Consider the following 19,554-nt stretch of genomic DNA (forward strand, 5'->3'; position numbering starts at 1 on the left):
ATCCAACTACATGCCAAGTCCAATGGTTATAACTTTCAAAATCACATGAACATCACCCAGCCCCTTTACTCTTACAGTACATGAAAATCAGACCTTGAGACCTTTACCAGGGCAGCAACCTCCTTTTAAGCAGGATCTTGACCAAAGTATTTTGGAAATTACAACTACATGCTACAGAGAATGTCAGTGTTTTTTGACTTGTCACAAGTGGCACTGTGTTTTAAGTTAGTGCTGTCATCATACTCCACAATGTTCACCAGATGCTCCTCATAGAGCTCTGAAATTACCAAGGATCATCTCAACAAAAGGTTTGTCCTTTCAAAAATAAACACTCCTAACAAACAAACCTAACAGTAATTTTGTATAGGTGAGGTAACAGAAAACATATGTGAAGGGAAGGAGTCTGGAAGACTATAAAAATTAACAAGAAGCCTGGGTACACGTCTAATTAAATCTTTCTAGCATAATTAATTCAAGATAAAATAGATTTCAATAGTACAACTAGGTTATTAAACAAGCAAACCAGAGTAAAAGGAGTAAATTAATGTAGGCTGCTGATGAATAAAATAAGATAGTAAATTATTACTCCTTGAGACAAATTGCATAGATCATTCATGGGAGTAGTCACCATGCCTTTACTCATTAAGAGCTGCTATTTTGCATTCCATACCCAGAGAACCAAATTCTGGTACAGTCCTAGGGCAGACTCTAAAAATAACTGGGTAGCAATTAAACAGAGAAGTCCTAGAAATCCTTTCAATGACCTAGAAAAGAATTCACGATTCAGAAATGTGTACAGATCTTATTTAAGAAGCAAATGATACTTCACTATCTGTAAGTATCAACAAAACAGTAAATTTCATATTCAGAAGGACACTACAGCAGACCAAAATTTTTTTTAATTGAGATAAGAAATAAAAGTCAACTTCTACTATAATAAATTCCAAGTCCCCAGCCAAATTTGTCTAAATTTAGTTAAAATGAACATTGCTTAAAAGAAATAGAACGCTGGTTGGAATTTGAAATACATGTTCTTAATATGGAAATTGCATATATACATATATACGTGTGTGTATGTGTGCGTGTGTGTGTGTGTGTGTGTGTGTGTGTGTGTGCTCAAGTGGGATTTTACCTATATTGACAAAAACAAAAATATCTAACACCTGGTTGGCACTTAAGCTCTTAGGCAGGGGTGGGGAACCTGTGGCCTTGAGGCCACACATCACCTTCTAGGCCCTTGGATGCAGCCTTTTGAGTCCAAGTTTTATAAAATAAATCCTTTTTTTAAGGGGATTTGTTCTGTGAAGTTTGGATTCAGTCAAAGCACAGCACTTGAGGACCTAGAGCACCACATATGACCTCGAGGCCACAGGTTCCCCAGCCCTGATCTAGGCCACTTCAAATGCATGACAGACATTAGGAAAGCTAGTGGTAATGTGAAAAATTCCAAACAAAGTAAAGTCCATGCTAGATGAGATGAGTCTTTGATATCCTAAGCAGGCCCTGACTGTTGCAGCCTTTGACTGTTCAATAAATAACAGACTTGGTCACAAATTAAATGAGAAGTAGAGAAAAAATGGTTGCCTCATTCTATAGTCTGGTTATCAAGAGGAGCTATTTTCCAAAGTCCCAACATGGTTGGAAATCCCAGGGTTGGACCTTGGGACTAACCTGGAGCGTATCAAACAGTGTAGTAAAAGTCATGGCAGCTCTTTTAGTGGTAGCAAAGAATTGGAAATTGAGGGGACGTCCATCAATTGGGGGATGGCTGAACAAGTTGTTGTATATGGTTGTGATGGAATACTATTATGCTATAAGAAAGGAGGAGCAGGATGCTCTCAGAAAAACCTGGAAAGACTTACATGAACTGATACAAAGTGAAATGAGCAGGACCAGGAGAACAATGTACATGATAACAGCAATATCATATGACCATCAACTGTGACAGCTATTGCTAGCAATACAATGATCCAAGACAATTCTGAAGGCCATATGATGAAAAATTCTAATCTCCAGAGAAAGAGATGATGAAGTCTGAATACAGATCAAAGCAAACTTTTTATTTTGCTTATTTTTCTTGGGGGTTTTTAATCTGTGTTTTCTTTTACAACATGACTAATATGGAAATGTGTTTTGCATGACTACTCATATATAACCTCTATCAAAAAAATAAGCAAACAAAATAATAAAATAAAGCCATGGCAGCATTCAGACCAGGACATCCAAAGACCACTCGTGTCTGCAGCATTCTATCTTGAGATGCCACATAGAGCCTTGAAGATTTGGCACTCTGAATCTCCAAGAATCAGTGCCAAACCCTCAGCTGTGAGTCAGCACAAGAATCCAGGTGACTGAGTTTGATAGCCAACAATGCTGACTACCTCATTCAAAAGTACAGCAGGACAAGGAACCTAGCCTTGGCCCAAAGTCTCAAATCAGAAACTAAAGCCCAGAGAGAGAAGGAAATCAAAGATGATACCAACCATTATAAAGAACTATTGCAGGATGAAAGCATACTATTCGCTCTCCTTTTGTTGTTTTGTTTTGTTTCTTCTTTCTCATGGTTCCTCCCATTAGTTCTAATTCTTCTTTACATCATGACTAATGTGGAAATATGTCTAATATGAATGCGTAAGTATAGCCTATAACAGACTGCATGCTGTCTTGGGGAAGGTGGTTGAGAGGAAGGGGGAGAAAATGTGAAACTCAAAATCTTACAGAAATGAATGTTGAACAATAAAAATAAATTAATTAACGTTAAAAAAAACTCAGAACTGAAGAATTATTGCAGATCCAAAGATACTCAAAAATCCAAGCCAGAAGAAAAGAGCAGCTCTACAACAATTCTAGGTAAAAACTAAAAAGAAAAAAAATTATTTTTGAGAGATTTAAAAAATGAAATAAAACTCTGTAAAAAATAATCCGAAGACGAATAAATAGTTTAGTAAAGAAAGTGGTACCCATGTGTTCCCTGAAAATTAAAATGGTCTGTGAAACAACAAGAAATATTAGAACAAAATCAAAAGGCTGGTAAAAGAAAATGTAAGGTATCTGCTACCAGAAGCAAGTGACCTGGAAAAGAGGCATGTCAAGGCAAAGTAACATGTGAATCATCAGTCTCCGTTAAAATCATGATTTTTTAAAGGCATGGACACTATATTGCAAGAAATCATAAATGAAAATTGCCCGGCTCAATTAGAACCAGAGGGCAAAGTGAAAATAGAAAGATCAACTGATCATCTCATGAAAGATATTCAAAAATGGAAAATCCCAGGAATGTCATAATCAAATATAATCAAAATCCAGTTTCCTTGTCCAATCTCTCTCTCTCTCTCTCTCTCTCTCTCTCCCCTTCCCTCTCTCCCTCCCTCTCTCAGGGTGTGCGTGCGTGTGTGTGTGTGTGTGTGTGTGTGTGTGTGTGTGAAGGGAGCTCAAGTACCAGGGAACCACAGTAAATAACCACACTCTTGGAAACTTCTTCTATAAATAGGGGAACATCTTGGAATATAATATTCCAAAAGGCAAAAAAAAAATTGATTTTGCTACAAAGAATAACTTACTCTGAAAAACTGAGTATAATCCTAGGGTAGGAGTAAAAGGTAAAAAAGGACTTTAGTGGAAGAGGACTTTCAGCATGCCAGATGAAAAGACTAGAAGTGAGTAGGAACTCTGAAATGCAAACCCTACAGGATAAACATGAAAGGTAATTATGTCAGAGAATCCTGAGAAGAATGAACTGATGCCCAGTGAAGCAAGTTACAACCAGAACATTTTTGAAAGACTTGAGAACTCTGAGCAAAGTAATGAGCAACCTCATCTCCTTTGGATCTTTGAGGAAACATATGCCCTCCTTCTATGAGAGAGATGATGGACTAAAAGTTCAGAGGGGAAAAAAACATACATTTTTTGGATTTGGCCACTATATGGATATGTTGCTTGACTATGCTTATTTTTATGTGTTTTTCCTCCCCTCTCTTTAATTGAAGAGGAGAAGTGAAAGGTTAGTAATAGTGATGCTTCCAAAAGAAAAACAAAAGAAAGCCATTAGAATTTTTTTAAAAAATGCACAGAAGACAACAGAATGAATTTCAGAAAGAATCACAGTTTAGATCGGGGTGGGAAACCTGCAGCATCACGGTCATATGTGGCTTTCTAGGTCCTCAAGTGTAGCCCTTTAACTGAATCCAAACTTCACAGAACATATCCCCATTAAACTTGGACTCAGTCAAAAGGCTGCACCCAAGGACCTAGAAGGCCACATGTGACCTCAAGGCCACAGCTTCCCCACCCCCGGTCTAGAAGAACAGTTTTGAAAGAAATATGTTAAATCTGTCATTTCTTTAGAGTAAGCAATATGAAATACAGATTCACAGTTTTCACACAAAATCTTCTTTTTTGTGTTCTGTGAGATATGTGAAATTTGTCCTTTTTTTGTTTGTGTTTAGGTTCCTAATAAAAAATTATTTTTTAAAAAAGTGGTGACTAAAGGAATGTCCTGTCTTTGGTGGCCTACAACATCAAACTCATTTTAAAATATGATTCAGTATACTTTTTTAAATAATGTCTCATCTTCACTAGTTGGGGTCAATAATCATTACAGACCAATTAACTATACTACAAGAGAAAATTAAATGATTAAAATGCATTCTTTAAAATCTTTTTCCACCTGACTTACATGAATTGATATAGAGTGAAGTAAAAAGAACAATAGACACAGTGACTACAACAACGTAAACCAAAAAAATGAAATGAAACTGAATGCTATATAACGATAACGTTTAAGCTTGGCCTAAAAGAATTTTTTTTAAGTCCCAACTCATAGGAAGTGGTCATTACTTCATATTTTTTTCCCTTCACCCATGCAAAGTGTACGTGCTTCTGAATCTAGCTAAACAAATTTCACAAGTTACTGAGACTAATGATCTTTATCTGGTGGCCAACTTTCTAGTGATAACCTATCTGAACTTGGACTGACCCACGGACAACAGATACTCAGCTTTTTGCTGGACTACATTCAGAAACATTTCAAGTTTAATAGGACCTACGAGAGCTGACAGACTCTTTAAGAGGACAAGGACATCTCAACACAATGATGAGCCATCAGAGAAGGATTTTCATGGAGTGCGTACTTATTTTAAAGAGGAAAATTAATTCATATTGTCCTCATTGCTGAGCAAGAATAGGCAAGACCAATCAATAATTTCTATACCCCAAACGACAAAAAGCTGTAGCTGAAAAGCAGTCTGAGGAACGTGTGTGTGTGTGTGTGTGTGTGTGTGTGTGAGAGAGAGAGAGAGAGAGAGAGAGAGAGACAGAGAGAGAGAGACAGAGAGAGACAGAGACAGAGAGGGAGAGAGAGAGGGAGGGAGAGAGGGAGGGAGAGAGAGAAACCTGCACAATTTCAGTTAAATAATAATTGCTGTTTCCTTTCCAAGCACTAGAATGTCTGCCATTTCTTTGATTACACTGACCCCTGGAGGGCCATTGAAATGTTAAAAAAAAGTAAGACAACTTTCCTCTTACAAAAGAGGATGTATTTTTATGTGTTTTCTTCAGATAAACTTAAAATTCCCTATAATAATAATAGTCATATCAAAAGGATTGTCTTAGGAAGATAAAGGAACTTAATAAAAAAACGAAGGGGCAGAAGAAAGGCCCAAAACATGGGTTTGATAGCATATGTATTTTTAAGAGTAAGGACCACCAAAACATCATAATTTTAAAGATTATAATACTTCTTTTTTGCCAAGGCAATCAAGTCATACTTGACAGACCAAATGCATGCAGGGAGAGGCAATGTGACAAAGTGGATAGAGAGACTTTGTGAAGTCAGCAAAACCTGGGTTGAAACCCTGCCTCTGATACATGCTGTGTGACAATGGACAAGCAGCTTAACTTTTCAGTGCTCCAGGTAACTCTCTTAACACTATAAATTACAGAAGTATTACCAATCTACATGAGTGAAAGGTGTTTTTATAGGAGTTCCCTACAATGATAAAATCCTAGGTCCAGACTTTTTTTTAAGGTCACACAGTGATAAATGCACAATCCTAGGCATTTTTTAGGTCCTATCACTTCCATGAATATATATTTTCTGTTCCTCTGTCTTTCTCTGTCTCTCTGTCTCTCTCTCTGTCTCTGTCTCTGTGTCTCTCTCTCTCTCTCTCTCCCCCCCCCCCGCCCCACCCTACCCTTCCCCTCCTCCTTCCTTCCCTCTCTTCCTTCTGCCCCCTGCCATGGAAATGAAGAAAAGACAATGGGATAGGAAATTTAAAATAAGATTATGAGAACTGTGGAAGGGCCATGAAACCAGACTATACACTGCCCAAAAATCTACAGGAACTTTGATAAAGAAGGAAGTATTCTTTAATAAGAACCCCCTAAGGCTTGTCTAGTACGTAAGATAAAGAAGACAGTGCCTATAAATACCAATTGCTTTTTCATTCACTCATTTGTTCTCCAAATGCACACACCTGGTCCTAAGCAATGTAGACAGGACAGAGTCAGAGTCTTGGGAGGAATGAATCAGCGCCAGGTTCAAAATAGAGCAAATAAAAGTTCCAGGACCATCTGCAGTGGTATAAAGTCTGTAAGCAGCTGTTACACTTTCAGCCTAGGCTGGATAAAGAGACATAGTATCAAAATACAGAGACATATGTAGACATACACATACACGCTCATTTTTGGAAAGTGTCTATTCTGAACTTCTGTTACTCAATAGCATAAAGAACAAAAAAATTCCCAAGAATATGAGGGAAGGAATTTACCCGAAACTAAGTTTTTACCTTATTCTCTTGAGAATTTCACCAAAGAACTAATAAGTTTGAAAACTCCTGAACAAAGTCACTTCTTATACTTCCCTTGATTCCCTCATAATGACTAGGGAGGTAAAGTACTGAATTCCAAGTCTTGAGCCTTCTGCCTGAATTCACATCAACTCTGCCATCTATAGTCATGTAACCTTGGGTTACTCACTTTACTTTTCTGGGTCTCAATTTTCTCATTTATAAAATGAGATGACCTCTAAGGTCTCTTCCAGCTCTAACTCTATGATTCTAGTGAGCAGATATCAGGTATTCAATAAATTAATGATTTGTTAACATCAATACTTTGTATTTACATGGCTGGTTGAGATTTTTCTTAGAATTTTTCTTAGACACTAAAGGAAGAATGCAACTTAATTTGTGCCTAAGCTATCAAATTTGAGTAAAATACAATTCAAAATCATGAAAAAGATGGATTTTGTACAACCAAATATCTGACAAAATAATATTTTGGCGATCTAGTTATAACAAACAATCTTGGCTATTGAGTATAACCTCAGCCCTTTGCCCATACTCTGGAAGGAACGGTTTGCATTTTTTTTTCATCCTGCTACTAATGAATCATTGCTGTTTCTGTTGTTCAATCTTGTTTCAGTAGTGTCCAATTCTTTGTGACCGCATTTGGTATTTTCTTGGTGAAGATACTAAAGTGGTTTGCCATTTTCTTCTCCAGCTCATTTTATGGATGAGAAAACTGAGACAAATCAGGTTAAGTGACGAGCAGGGTCACACAGCTAACAAGTGTCTGAGACTGGATTTGAACTCAGGAAAATGAGTTTCCTTGACTCCAGACTTGGCACTATACCCTTCAGTTATCTCTACTCCTCCCTCCAAACAACCTAATCACTCTAACTCAGAAACTACCCACCCACGCGACAGAGAGAAGTGAAATAACCAGAAAGAAAAGAGAGGGCATGATGGTGTGCGCATACGACTATTCCCTCCTTCTCCCTTGTTTTCCTCTTGAATGGATTCTTTTCAAAGAACTTTCCAAACCAAAATACTCCACTCTGGCTACTACTCAACTATATTTGTTGTTTTCCACTATCAGAATGAAAGCGGCATTAGCAGAGGGACTGTCTTTAATTTTGTATTAATATTTTGTGGGGTTTGGGGGCTTGACACATAGAAAGTACTTAGTAAATGCTTTTTCATTCATTCATTCATTCTTAGCCTACCTGCTGAAATATCAGCAACAGTCAAGGCAAACCCACCAACCATTATAATAACAACTAGAATCATAAACACTACTTTAAAATTTGAGGCCAGGCCATCTGACACAAATTATCTTACATTTACAAGGAATGTTTAACCCCATGCTAACACCAGTAGTACTTAAAGGTGACACAGCTAATTATTCAACCAACACCACTCTATTATATTGTGGTTGTTATTACTCTGGCCCAAACCACTCTGTGGTTTTTTCATATATTTCTTAATGATTTGCCATAAATCTTGCCAAGTTACAAGTACTTTCCCAATATTTGATTTTAAAGTCTAAGTTATAATGGTAGGTTGTGGTCTTTTTTTAATGCATATACTCTCTATAACGTGTTGACTTTTGAATTGTTACAGTGGTATTTTATGACAGCAAGAAAAAGGTCTCTATAACATATCATGCTATAGCTCAATCCTAATTAGTACAAATGACAAATGCTATTAAGTGGTCACATTGTTTGAATACACACAGCATGTTTCCATTAGTATAGAATTAATTACTATATTTCATATAATTATAACTTCAAGTAGTATGAATTCAAATATATGTAACCATTCCACAGGATTTATAATTCTCACTAATTTGAATCTGCATGTAAATTATTTTGCCGATTATTATTTCATAATATTGTGAAAATATGAACATTTTATATTATTAGTTCTGATGGTCATGAATACTATACCATCCAAGAGCTGTAGTTGCTATTTGTTGCATTAGGAGTGATGAATTTTTTTTTGTTACAACGATCAAATAATATAAAATGTCCACAATGCTTAAGATCATATTTCATATTGGTCATGTACCATGCCTTACTCCTCAATTAAGATAACGGATGACAAATAAAAGGGCCTTGAGAGTTTACAAAGCACTTTAAATCTATTATTCCATTTGAGTCTCACAGTAATGCAGCGAAGAAGTGCAAGTATTAGTAAACCCATCGTACTGATAAGGGAATTAAGAGAGGCATGCATCTACTAAATGTCTGGAATGGAATTCAAACTCAAGTCTCCTGACTCTAACTCCAATGCTCTGAGGATATTTCAAATAAACTAAGTTTCCGTGCATTATTATTAGACATATAATCTCCTCTTTACATTTAGAAGAGGAGAGTCAATCTGGATGATCAAAAATCATTTCCTACTACCACCCCCTCATAACTATTAAAAAGAACAAAATAGAGGAGTCCCAAATTCAAAGCTATTGTTTAAATGTGGAAACTCCTCATTTCTACTCTGACACAAATCTTGCATATAAGTTGTTTAAAATGGCTATCTATATTCCCTAAGTGTGGGACTACAATTACAAACACCAGAAGCCCTTTAAAATTGTCTTTTTAGGACAGGGGCGGAGCCAAGATGGCGGCTGGTAAGCAGGGACTAGCGTGAGCTCCATACCGAGTCCCTCCAAAAACCTATAAAAAATGGCTCTGAACCAATTCTAGAATGGCAGAACCCACAAAACAGCAGAGGGAAGCAGGGCTCCAGCCCAGGACAGCCTGGATGGTCTCTGGGTGAGGTCTATCCCACATGGAGCTGGGAGCTGGGAACGGAGTGGAGCACAGCCCAGCCTGAGCGGCGTGGACCAACCAGACCAGGAGCCGGGCAGAGGGGGCCCTAGCACCCTGAATCAGTGAGCTGCGGCAGTTACCAGACTCCTCAACCCACAAACACCAAAGACAGCAGAGAGGGTTAGTGGGAAAAGCTGCGGGAGTGGAAGGAGTTCGAGGTTCGGCTTCCAGCCCCGGGGGTAGCGGAAGTGGGGCAGCTACAACTGCTGCTGCTTCTGGCCCCAGGCCCACCTGGTGGGAGGAATTAAGTGGCAGATCAGAGCAGGAGTGCACAGCCTGCTGAAGATCTAAGCCCAGTCCGGGTTGGGGGTTCTTGGGGAAGGAGCAGTGCTGGTGTGGCAGAGCCGGGACCTCCCTCCCAAACGTGGAACATAGAACTCTCTAGTCTACAAGCAGTCATACCCCACTGAAAAACTCAAGGGTCAAGTTAGTTGGCTGGGAATATGTCCAGGCAGCGAAAACGCACCCAGATTCAGTCTCAGACTTTGGATTCTTTCTTTGGTGACAAAGAAGACCAAAACATACAGCCTAAAGAAGACAACAAAGTCATAGAGCCTACAACAAAAGCCTCCAAGAAAAACATGAACTGGCCCCAGGCCATAGAAGAACTCAAAAAGGATTTGGAAAAGCAAGTTAGAGAAGTAGAGGAAAAATTGGGAAGAGAAATGAGAAGGATGCGAGAAAACCATGAAAAACAAGTCAATGACTTGCTAAAGGAGACTCAAAAAAATACCGAAAAATACACTGAAGAAAATAACACCTTAAAAAACAGACTAACTCAAATGGCAAAAGAGCTCCAAAAAGCCAATGAGGAGAAGAATGCCTTGAAAGGCAGAATTAGCCAAATGGAAAAGGAGGTCCAAAAGACCACTGAAGAAAATACTACTTTAAAAATTAGATTGGAGCAAGTGGAAGCTAGTGACTTTATGAGAAATCAAGATATTATAAAACAGAACCAAAGGAATGAAAAAATGGAAGACAATGTGAAATATCTCATTGGAAAAACCACTGACCTGGAAAATAGATCCAGGAGAGATAATTTAAAAATTATTGGACTACCTGAAAGCCATGATCAAAAAAAGAGCCTAGATATCATCTTTCAAGAAATTATCAAGGAGAACTACCCTGTTATTCTAGAGCCACAGGGCAAAATAGAAATTGAAAGAATCCATCAATCGCCTCCTCAAATAGATCCCAAAAAGAAATCTCCCAGGAATATTGTCGCCAAATTCCAGAGCTCCCAGATTAAGGAGAAAATACTGCAAGCAGCCAGAAAGAAACAATTTGAGTATTGTGGAAACATAATCAGAATAATCCAAGATCTGGCAGCCTCTACATTAATTGATCGAAGGGCTTGGAATACGATATTCCGGAGGTCAATGGAGCTAGGATTAAAACCTAGAATCACCTACCCAGCAAAACTGAGTATTATGCTCCAAGGCAAAATATGGACTTTCAGTAAAATAGAGGACTTTCAAGCTTTCTCAGTGAAAAGACCAGAACTGAATAGAAAATTTGACTTTCAAACACAAGAATCAAGAGAAGCATGAAAAGGTAATCAAGAAAAAGAACAAGAAACACAAATTGCAAGGGACTTACTAAAGGTGAACTGTTTTGTTGACACTCCTACATGGAAAGATGACAAGTATGATTCATGAGACCTCAGTATTAGGGTAGCTGAAGGGAATATGCATACATATATGTTTATGTATATATATGGGTGAATGTGTATGTATGTATATATCTATGTGTATGTATATATATATATATATAGAGAGAGAGAGAGAGAGAGAGAGAGAGAGAGAGAGAGAGAGCGGACACAGGGTGAGTTGAAGATGAAGGGAAGATATCTAAAAGAAATAAAATCAAATTAAGGGATGAGAGAGGAACATACTGAGAGAGGGAGATAAGGAGAGATAGAATGGGGTGGATTATCTCGCATAAAGGTGGCAAGAGGAAGCAGTTCTCTGGGAGGAGGGCAGCGGGCGGGTGAGGGGGGAATGAGTGAACCTTGCTCTCATCAGATTTGGCCTAAGGAGGGAATACCATACATACCCAATTGGGAATCTCACCCCACAGGAAAGAAGAGGGAATAAGATAAAAAAAGGGGTGGATGATGGAGGGGAGCGTTGATGGGGGTGGAGGTAGTCAAAAACAAACACTTTCGAAAGGGGACAGGGTCAAGGGAGAAAATTCAATAAAGGGTGATGGGTTGGGAAGGAGCAAAATATAGTTAGTCTTTCACAACATGAGTATTGTGGAAGGCTTATACATAATGATAACACATGTGGCCTATGTTGAATTGCTTGACTTCTTTGGGAGGGTGGGTGGGAAGGGAAGAGGGGAGAGAATTTGGAACTCAAAGTTTTAAAAACAAATGTTCAAAAACAAAAAAAAAAAGTTTTTGCATGCAACTAGAAGATAAGATACACAGGTAATGGGGTGTAGAAATTTATCTTGCCCTATAAGAAAGGAAGGGAAAAGGGGATGGGAGGGGAGTGGGGTGACAGAGGGGAGGGCTGACTGGGAAACAGGGCAACCAGAATATACGCCATCTTGGAGTGGGGGGGAAGGTAGAAATGGGGAGAAAATTTGTAATTCAAACTCTTGTGAAAATCAATGCTGAAAACTAAATATGTTAAATAAATAAATTAAAAAATAAAAAAATGAAAAAAAATTGTCTTTTTAAATATATAGTATCCTTTCAATTATCAAAGGGAGAAAATATTCAAACAACTAGGTACATAAAAGAGATACACAAAGTAGATCAAGGCAATCTCAGGGGGAAGGCACTAGCAGTGAGGAGGACCAGAGAAGGCCTCCTACGGAAAGTGTGATTTGAGTTGGGTCTTGATGGAAACCGAGGAGGTTAGGAGGTAGAAGTAAGGAGGGAGAAGCATGGAAGGAAGATAGCCAGGAAAAAGGCACTAAGTTGGGAGGAATAACAAGAAGTCTACTGTTGACAGATCATAGAATGTGTAGAGGGAAACAAAGCAGGAGTAAACTTGGAAAAGAGGAATAGGCAAGGTTATGAATGGTTATGAATACCAAACTGAGAATTTTATATTTGATCCTAGAGGTAATAGGAAGCCACTGGAGTTAATTGAATTGGGGGAGGGGTTGACACAGTCAGATCTGCACTTAAGGAAAATCATTTTGGAAGCTGAATGGAGGATGGATTCGACTGGGGAGTAACTTGAGGCAGACAGACCAACCTGAAGGCTTTGATAGAGGGAATGAATTACACAACTTTTATTTTATCTCTCTTTTCTCTAACAAGTAAAATTATCTTTGGCCAAGAAAGGCTTAAACAAAAAAATTAATGAGTTGAAACCTAAGCAAAGTAGGGAGAGGTTAAGATATGTAATTGCCTTTAATAAATTCAAGTCACAAAATCCAGATGACCTATCTCCTAGAGAACTAAAAGAACTATCAGATATGATTAGTGAGCTAAAGGGATGGTTTGTGATGATTTAGAAAAGGAAGTAGTAGTCTAGTACTACTAAGGGACAGCTAGGTGGTGCAATAGATAGACTGTCCCAGCACACTGATATTGGGATATTCCTGCTCAGGTTACAGTTGCATTAAATGACCTCTGAGAGCTATCTACATCCAAAGAAAGAACTATGGAGTCTGAATGCAGATTGAGGCACTCTGTACGCTCTCCATTTTTTTCCCCTTGGTTTTTCTTTTTTTTTTTTGTTTTAGTTTTGTTTCTTCTTTCTCATGATTCATTCCACTGGTCATAATTCTTCTTTACAACCTGACTATTGTGTAAATATGTTCAATGTGAAGTTATATGAAGAAGATATATTGGATTCCATACCATCTTGGGGAGGAAAGAGGGGAGGGGGGGGAAGAAAATCTGGAACTCAAAATTATGTGGAACTGAGTGTTTTAAACTAAAAACAAAAAATATTAATTATTAAATGACCTCTGAAACAGAGAAAGCAAGAGTGAAAGGGTATAGTGAGGAAAGAGAATAAACATGAATTAAACACCTACTAGATTCGAGACACTGTGCTAAGAACTTGATCCTCACAATATCCCTGGAGGCAGATGCTATTAATTTTCCCCATTTTTCAGATTAGGAAACTAAAGAAGGCAGAGGTTAAGTGACTTGCCCATAGTCACTAGGAAGGACCAGCACGTAAGTGAGGCCAGAATTAAACTCAGGTCTTCCTGACTCCATGTCCAACACTCTAGCCACTGTGCCACCTAGCTAGCTGCCTGAAGGCATGAAAAGTCACAGGGATAACAGGCTTTGAGTTGCAAAAGATCTTAGTGGTCATATAGCCCAACTCCCTCTTTTTACAGCTGAGGAAACTGAGACCTAGAGAGGCAAATTGAGTTGCCCAGAATTATATAGGTTGTAAGCCAAGATTCTCTGATTCCCAAGTGCTCCTTCCTTGATACCTGGACTTGAATCTTGGCTATGATACTCACTTCCTTTACATATAAGCTATCTGGATTTTAGTTTCCTCATCTAAAAAAAATGAGAAAGTTGGAATATATGATCCTAAAGGTCCCTTCCAAGTCTAAATCCAATGAGTAGTTACAGTTTGGTAAATAAAGTTTATAGTTCTATCTCAGCCAGTGCCTAGCACACTACAACACAGCTCACAGCAGATGGTTAATTAACGCTGATGGAATTGAATTGCTGAATATTGCTTTTTAGATTACTGATTTTTTTAACATTAACAAAGCTATATTAGTACAAGATTGGCATCAGCCAACCAGTATCAATAAACACAAGCCATAATAAGATCCAGAACTTCTCAAACTATATCCATATATATTCCTTAATTGCTATATATTTAACAAATCATATACGTAGAGATTATTTGGTCCTCGTTTTACACAGATCTCCAGAATTATTATAAAAAGTGATAAAATACAAATGGAAGATAGAATGATGATTTGACCAGATTTATGAAATGTTATCAGTTAAAAGTGAAACACCTAAAAATTTTCTAGCTGTTTTTTGCCTCATTAGTCTTTGTTTCTGTCCCTTCTCATAAATGAAAAGATTGTCATCATGCAGACGATGGCTGAGGAGATTTTTTTCCCCTCCAAATACACTGAAATCCTTGGACATGTTTCTAAAAAAGGTCAAAATTGTACTTACGTTCACTCGTGCTTGAATAGACCAATCACCAAGTATTGGATTTGAAGATAACTGAAATGTTTTGGAAATAACTCCAAGGTCACCTTGTTCATCTGACCACTGTTGGATCAAATTTGATTTGGGGTCCTATAATAAAAAAAATGACATCAATTATTTTAAAGATGACAAAGTCACGTCTGGGAACAGAGAGGAGAGTTATGATTGCACCTTCTATTATAATAGGGAAGGAACAAATTAAGCACCTACTACTGCCAAGCACTGCGCTAAGCACTTTATAAATATTACCTCATTTGATCCTCACAATAACTCCAGGTGGGTTGGTCCTGTTATTTACTCATTTTACAGCGGAAGAAATTGAGGCAGGGAGAGCTTAAGTGACTTTCCTGAGGTCACACAGCTAGTAAGTAGCTGAGGCTAAATTTAAACTCATGTCTCCCTAACTCTATGCCCAGTACTCTATCAACTGCTTAACCTAGCTATTTAGTGATGGCTAGTGACACAGCAGGGTAGTTAATTGGTACGATACATACAGCAAAGGGCTTGGAATCAGAAAGATTTATCTTCATGAGTTCAAATCCAGCCTCAGGCACTTAAGCAGTTGTGTGACCCTGGGCAAATCACTTAACCTTGTTTGCCTCAGTTCCTCATCTATAAAAGAAGAAAATTGCAAACCACTCCAATATATTTGCCAAGAGAACCCCAAAATGGGGTCACAGAGAACCAGACACAACTGAAACAATTGAACAAATGACATTCCATAGCACTCTCAGAACCTCCCTTTACACTAGACTACCAGCAAATCACCTCCATAGAATGGCAGAAAGTCACCCGTCATGTCTTGAAAGAAAATCTCTCCCCTTTCTCCTTCCCGTTGTCGCACCTCCAGCTATGTCTAGACAACCATATCTCACCTTCCCCATTACCTCTTAATTCATAGCTTTCTGCTATTTCCAATCTTTCCTTCGGTATTCTTAAGATGTGTGCTACAGAATCATGCACCAAGATGGGCACATAAGAAATACTTCTATCACCCCTACTCTGCATTGGCTGCAAAGCTCAATGTGGAAATACTGACAGTTGCATTAAACTTTCATTACAAACAATGTGCCATGGAATACTGCCACAAACTCAGAGAGCTGCTAACTCTGAAACAACAATAGTGATAGTCTGGAAGGCCTACATTTGCCTTCCATGTTGCATTAATCATAAGAAGTATTCCACAAGGTCAGCAGATGTCTCCCTATCTTATAAATGGAAAACTTGAAGATGTCACAGGAAATTGCAATGAAAGCTAGGCCAAATCACAAGGCTCCAACCTCACAATCAAAACTCCTGCCTCTCTAACAGTGAGCTTTCTATGACAAGCAGGGGCTGCACTGAGGGAATCTGGATTTTAAGGCCCTTTCCAACTATATAGGATTCTGATTCTCATGGGGCAGCTAGGTGGAGCAGTGAGTAGAGCACCAGCCCAGGAGTCAGGAGGACCTGAGTTCAAATTTGCCCTCAGACACTTGACACACTTATTTGCTGTGTGACCTTGGGCAAGTCACTTAACCCCAATTGCCTTGCCTTAAACCCTCCAAAAAAAAAGAAAAAAGAAAAAAAAATTTCTGATTCTCACCCCCTGCAAGAAGCCCTTCCTGGACCTCCCTTAATCTAATACTTTTCCTCTAGGATTATCCTGTCTATACAAGGACACTCTCAAGGTCTCTGAAGAACTTTGGAATTGACTGTGAGAAATAGGAGACATTGGCACAGGACCACCCAGCATGCCATGCCCACAACAAAGAAGGCACTGTTTGAATTGAAGCAGCTCAAAGGAAACATGAGATGAACACATTTAGAGACATCTTTACTCCAAATGATCTTATGGACTATTCACGCCCAACCTGTGGTAGAGCCTTCCAAGCTGAGATTGGTCTGATCAGCCACAATCAGACACACTGCACCTTGACGCCAACATAGTGATGTCATTTTGGTCCTCTTCAAGAACTAAGGACAACAACCATCCTGACTATATACTTGTTTGTATGTAGTTGTCTACATGTGGTCTTCCCCCTTATACTCTGAAGTTCCTTCTAGGGAGAAGACTGGTTTTTGCCTTTCTTTGTGTCTCTAGTGCTTAGTCCAATGCCTGGCACATAGTGAGTAATTCATAAATACTTGCATTGTTGACAAGTTGACTTGCCTTGGTTCTATGTATAGGAAGGAAAGTAAAAAGGAAATAAAACCAAAACATCCTACTGTTAAAAGTAACAAGGCACATGGGGTGGAACCAAGATGGTGGCTGTAAAACAGGGACTTGCTTAAGCTCCCCACCAGGTCCCTCCAAACACATATAAAAAATGACTCTGAACAAATTCTAGAGTTACAGAACCACCAAATAGCAAAGGGAAGCAGGGCTCCAGCCTAGGACAGCCTGGATGGTCGCTGGGAAGGGTCTATCACACGGAGCTGGGAGCAGAGCCCAGCATGGACTGTGCCAGGACCAACCAGACCAGGAGCCGGGTGGAACAGGTATAATGCCCTGAAGTGAGCTGGGGCAATTACCAGACTTCTCAACCCACGAACGCCAAAAACAACAGAGAAGGTTAGTGGGAAAAGCTTCTGGGACAGAGTGAAAGGAGTTCGCAATCAGCCACCACCCCAGGGGTGGCGGAGGTAGTACACTTCTGAGGCTGCCTTCAGAGCTACAGCTGCATTTGCCTCTAGCACCAGGCCCACCTGGTGGGAGGAATTAAGCTTAGAGTGGGATTGCAAAGCCTGCTTTGCCCTGCCTGGCTCTGGGCTGCAATCCCGGTTGGCGGTTCTTGGGGGAGAAGGAGCACTGTTATGGCAGAGCTTGCTGTGTAGAAGTAGCTCTGAAAATAACAGCACAGCCCCTCAAGCTTAGACAGTTGTACCCTGACAATAAGCTTAAGGGTCAAGTAGCTGGCTGGGAACATGAACAGGCAGTCAAAACAGTCTCAGATTCAGACTCAGACTTTGGAATCTGTTTTTGGTGACAAAGAAGACCAAAACATACAGACAGAAGTCAACAAAGTAAAAGAGCCTACATCAAAAGCCTCCAAGAAAAATATGAATTGGTCCCAGGCCATGGAGGAGCTCAAAAAGGAGTTGGAAATGTAAGTGAGAGAATTAGAGGAAAAATTGGGAAGAGAAATGAGAGTGATGTGAGAAAACCATGAAAAACAAGTCAATGACTTGCTAAAGGAGACCCAAAAAAATTCTTAAGAAAATAACACCTTAAAAAATAGACTAACTCAAATGGCAAAAGAGCTCCAAAAAGCTAATGAGAAGAAGAATGCCTTGAAAGGCAGAATTAGCCAAATGGAAAAGGAGGTCCAAAAGACCACTGAAGAAAATACTACCTTAAAAATTAGATTGGAGCAAGTGGAAGCTAGTGACTTTACGAGAAATCAAGAAATTATAAAACAGAACCAAAGGAATGAATAAATGGAAAACAATGTGAAATATCTCAATGGAAAAAAACACTGACCTGGAGAATAGATCCAGGAGAGATAATTTAAAAATTATTGGACTACCTGAAAGCCATGATCAAAAAAAGAGCCTAGATATCATCTTTCAAGAAATTATCAAGGAAAACTGCCCTGATATTCTAGAACCAGAGGGTAAAATAGAAATTGAAAGAATCGACCAATCACTTCCTGAAAAAGATCCCAAAAAGAAAACACTTAGGAATATTGTCGCCAAATTCCAGAACTCCCAGATCAAGAAGAAAATACTGCAAGCAGCCAGAAACAATTTGAGTATTGTGGAAACACAATCAGGATAACACAAGATCTAGTAGCTTCTACATTAAGGGATCAATTAAGAGGTCAATGGAGCTAGGATTAAAACCAAGAATCACCTACCCAGCAAAACTGAGTATAATGCTCCAAGGCAAAATAAGGATTTTCAATAAAATAGAAGACTGTCAAGCTTTCTCATTGGCTTTCAAACACAAGAATCAAGAGAAGCATGAAAAGGTAAACAAGAAAGAGAAATCATAAGGGCCTTACTAAAGTTGAACTGTTTTGTTTACATTCCTACATGGAAAGATGATGTGTGTAATTCATGAGACCTCAATATTAGGGTAGATGAAGCGAATATACATATAATACATATATACACATACACATATGTATGTATATATATAGATATATAGATATAGATATAGACAGAGGACACAGGGTGTGCTGAATATGAAGGGATGATATCTAAAAAAAATAATAAAATTAAGGGATGAGAGAGGAATATATTGAGAGAGGAAGAAAGGGAGAGATATAATGGGGTAAATTATCTCACATAAAAGTAGCAAGAAAAAGCAGTTGGGGGCAGGTGAGGGGGAATGAGTGAATCTTGCTCTCATCGGATTTGACCTGAGGAGGGAATAACATACACAATCAATTGGATATTTTACCCCACAGGAAAGAAAGAGGAAAGGGATAAAAAAGGGGGGACGATAGAAGGGAGGGCAGATAGGGGGAGGAGGTAATCAAAAGCAAACACTTTTGAAAAGGGACAGGGTCAAGGGAGAAAATTGGATAAAGGGGGACAGATAGGAGGGAGAAAAATATAGTTGGTCTTTCACAACATGAGTATTGTGGAAGCGTTTTACATAATGATACATGTGTGATCTACATTGAATTGTTTACTTTCTTAGGGAGGGTGGGTGGGGAGGGAAGAGGGGAGAGAATTTGGAACTCAAAGTTTTAAAAGCAGATGTTCAAAAAAAAGTTCTTTTTGCATGCAACTGGGAAATAAGATATACAGGCAATGGGGCATAGAAATCTATCTTGCCCTACAAGAAAGG

At 38.8% G+C, this 19,554-nt stretch overlaps 1 protein-coding gene across 3 annotated transcripts in view; it reads right to left on the reverse strand.

The window, feature by feature from the left end:
- Window positions 1-19,554, reverse strand: part of CD109 (CD109 molecule) — a 170,645-nt gene that overhangs the window by 95,697 nt on the left and 55,394 nt on the right. For all 3 annotated transcript variants that reach the window (XM_036766846.1, XM_036766847.1, XM_036766845.1), the window contains exon 5: window positions 14,739-14,864. In XM_036766846.1, the coding sequence (XP_036622741.1) occupies window positions 14,739-14,864 (126 nt within the window). The remainder of the gene's footprint in view (window positions 1-14,738; window positions 14,865-19,554) is intronic.

Source organism: Trichosurus vulpecula, chromosome 7, assembly GCF_011100635.1.
Source record: "Trichosurus vulpecula isolate mTriVul1 chromosome 7, mTriVul1.pri, whole genome shotgun sequence".
Taxonomy (NCBI): Eukaryota; Metazoa; Chordata; class Mammalia; order Diprotodontia; family Phalangeridae; genus Trichosurus; species Trichosurus vulpecula.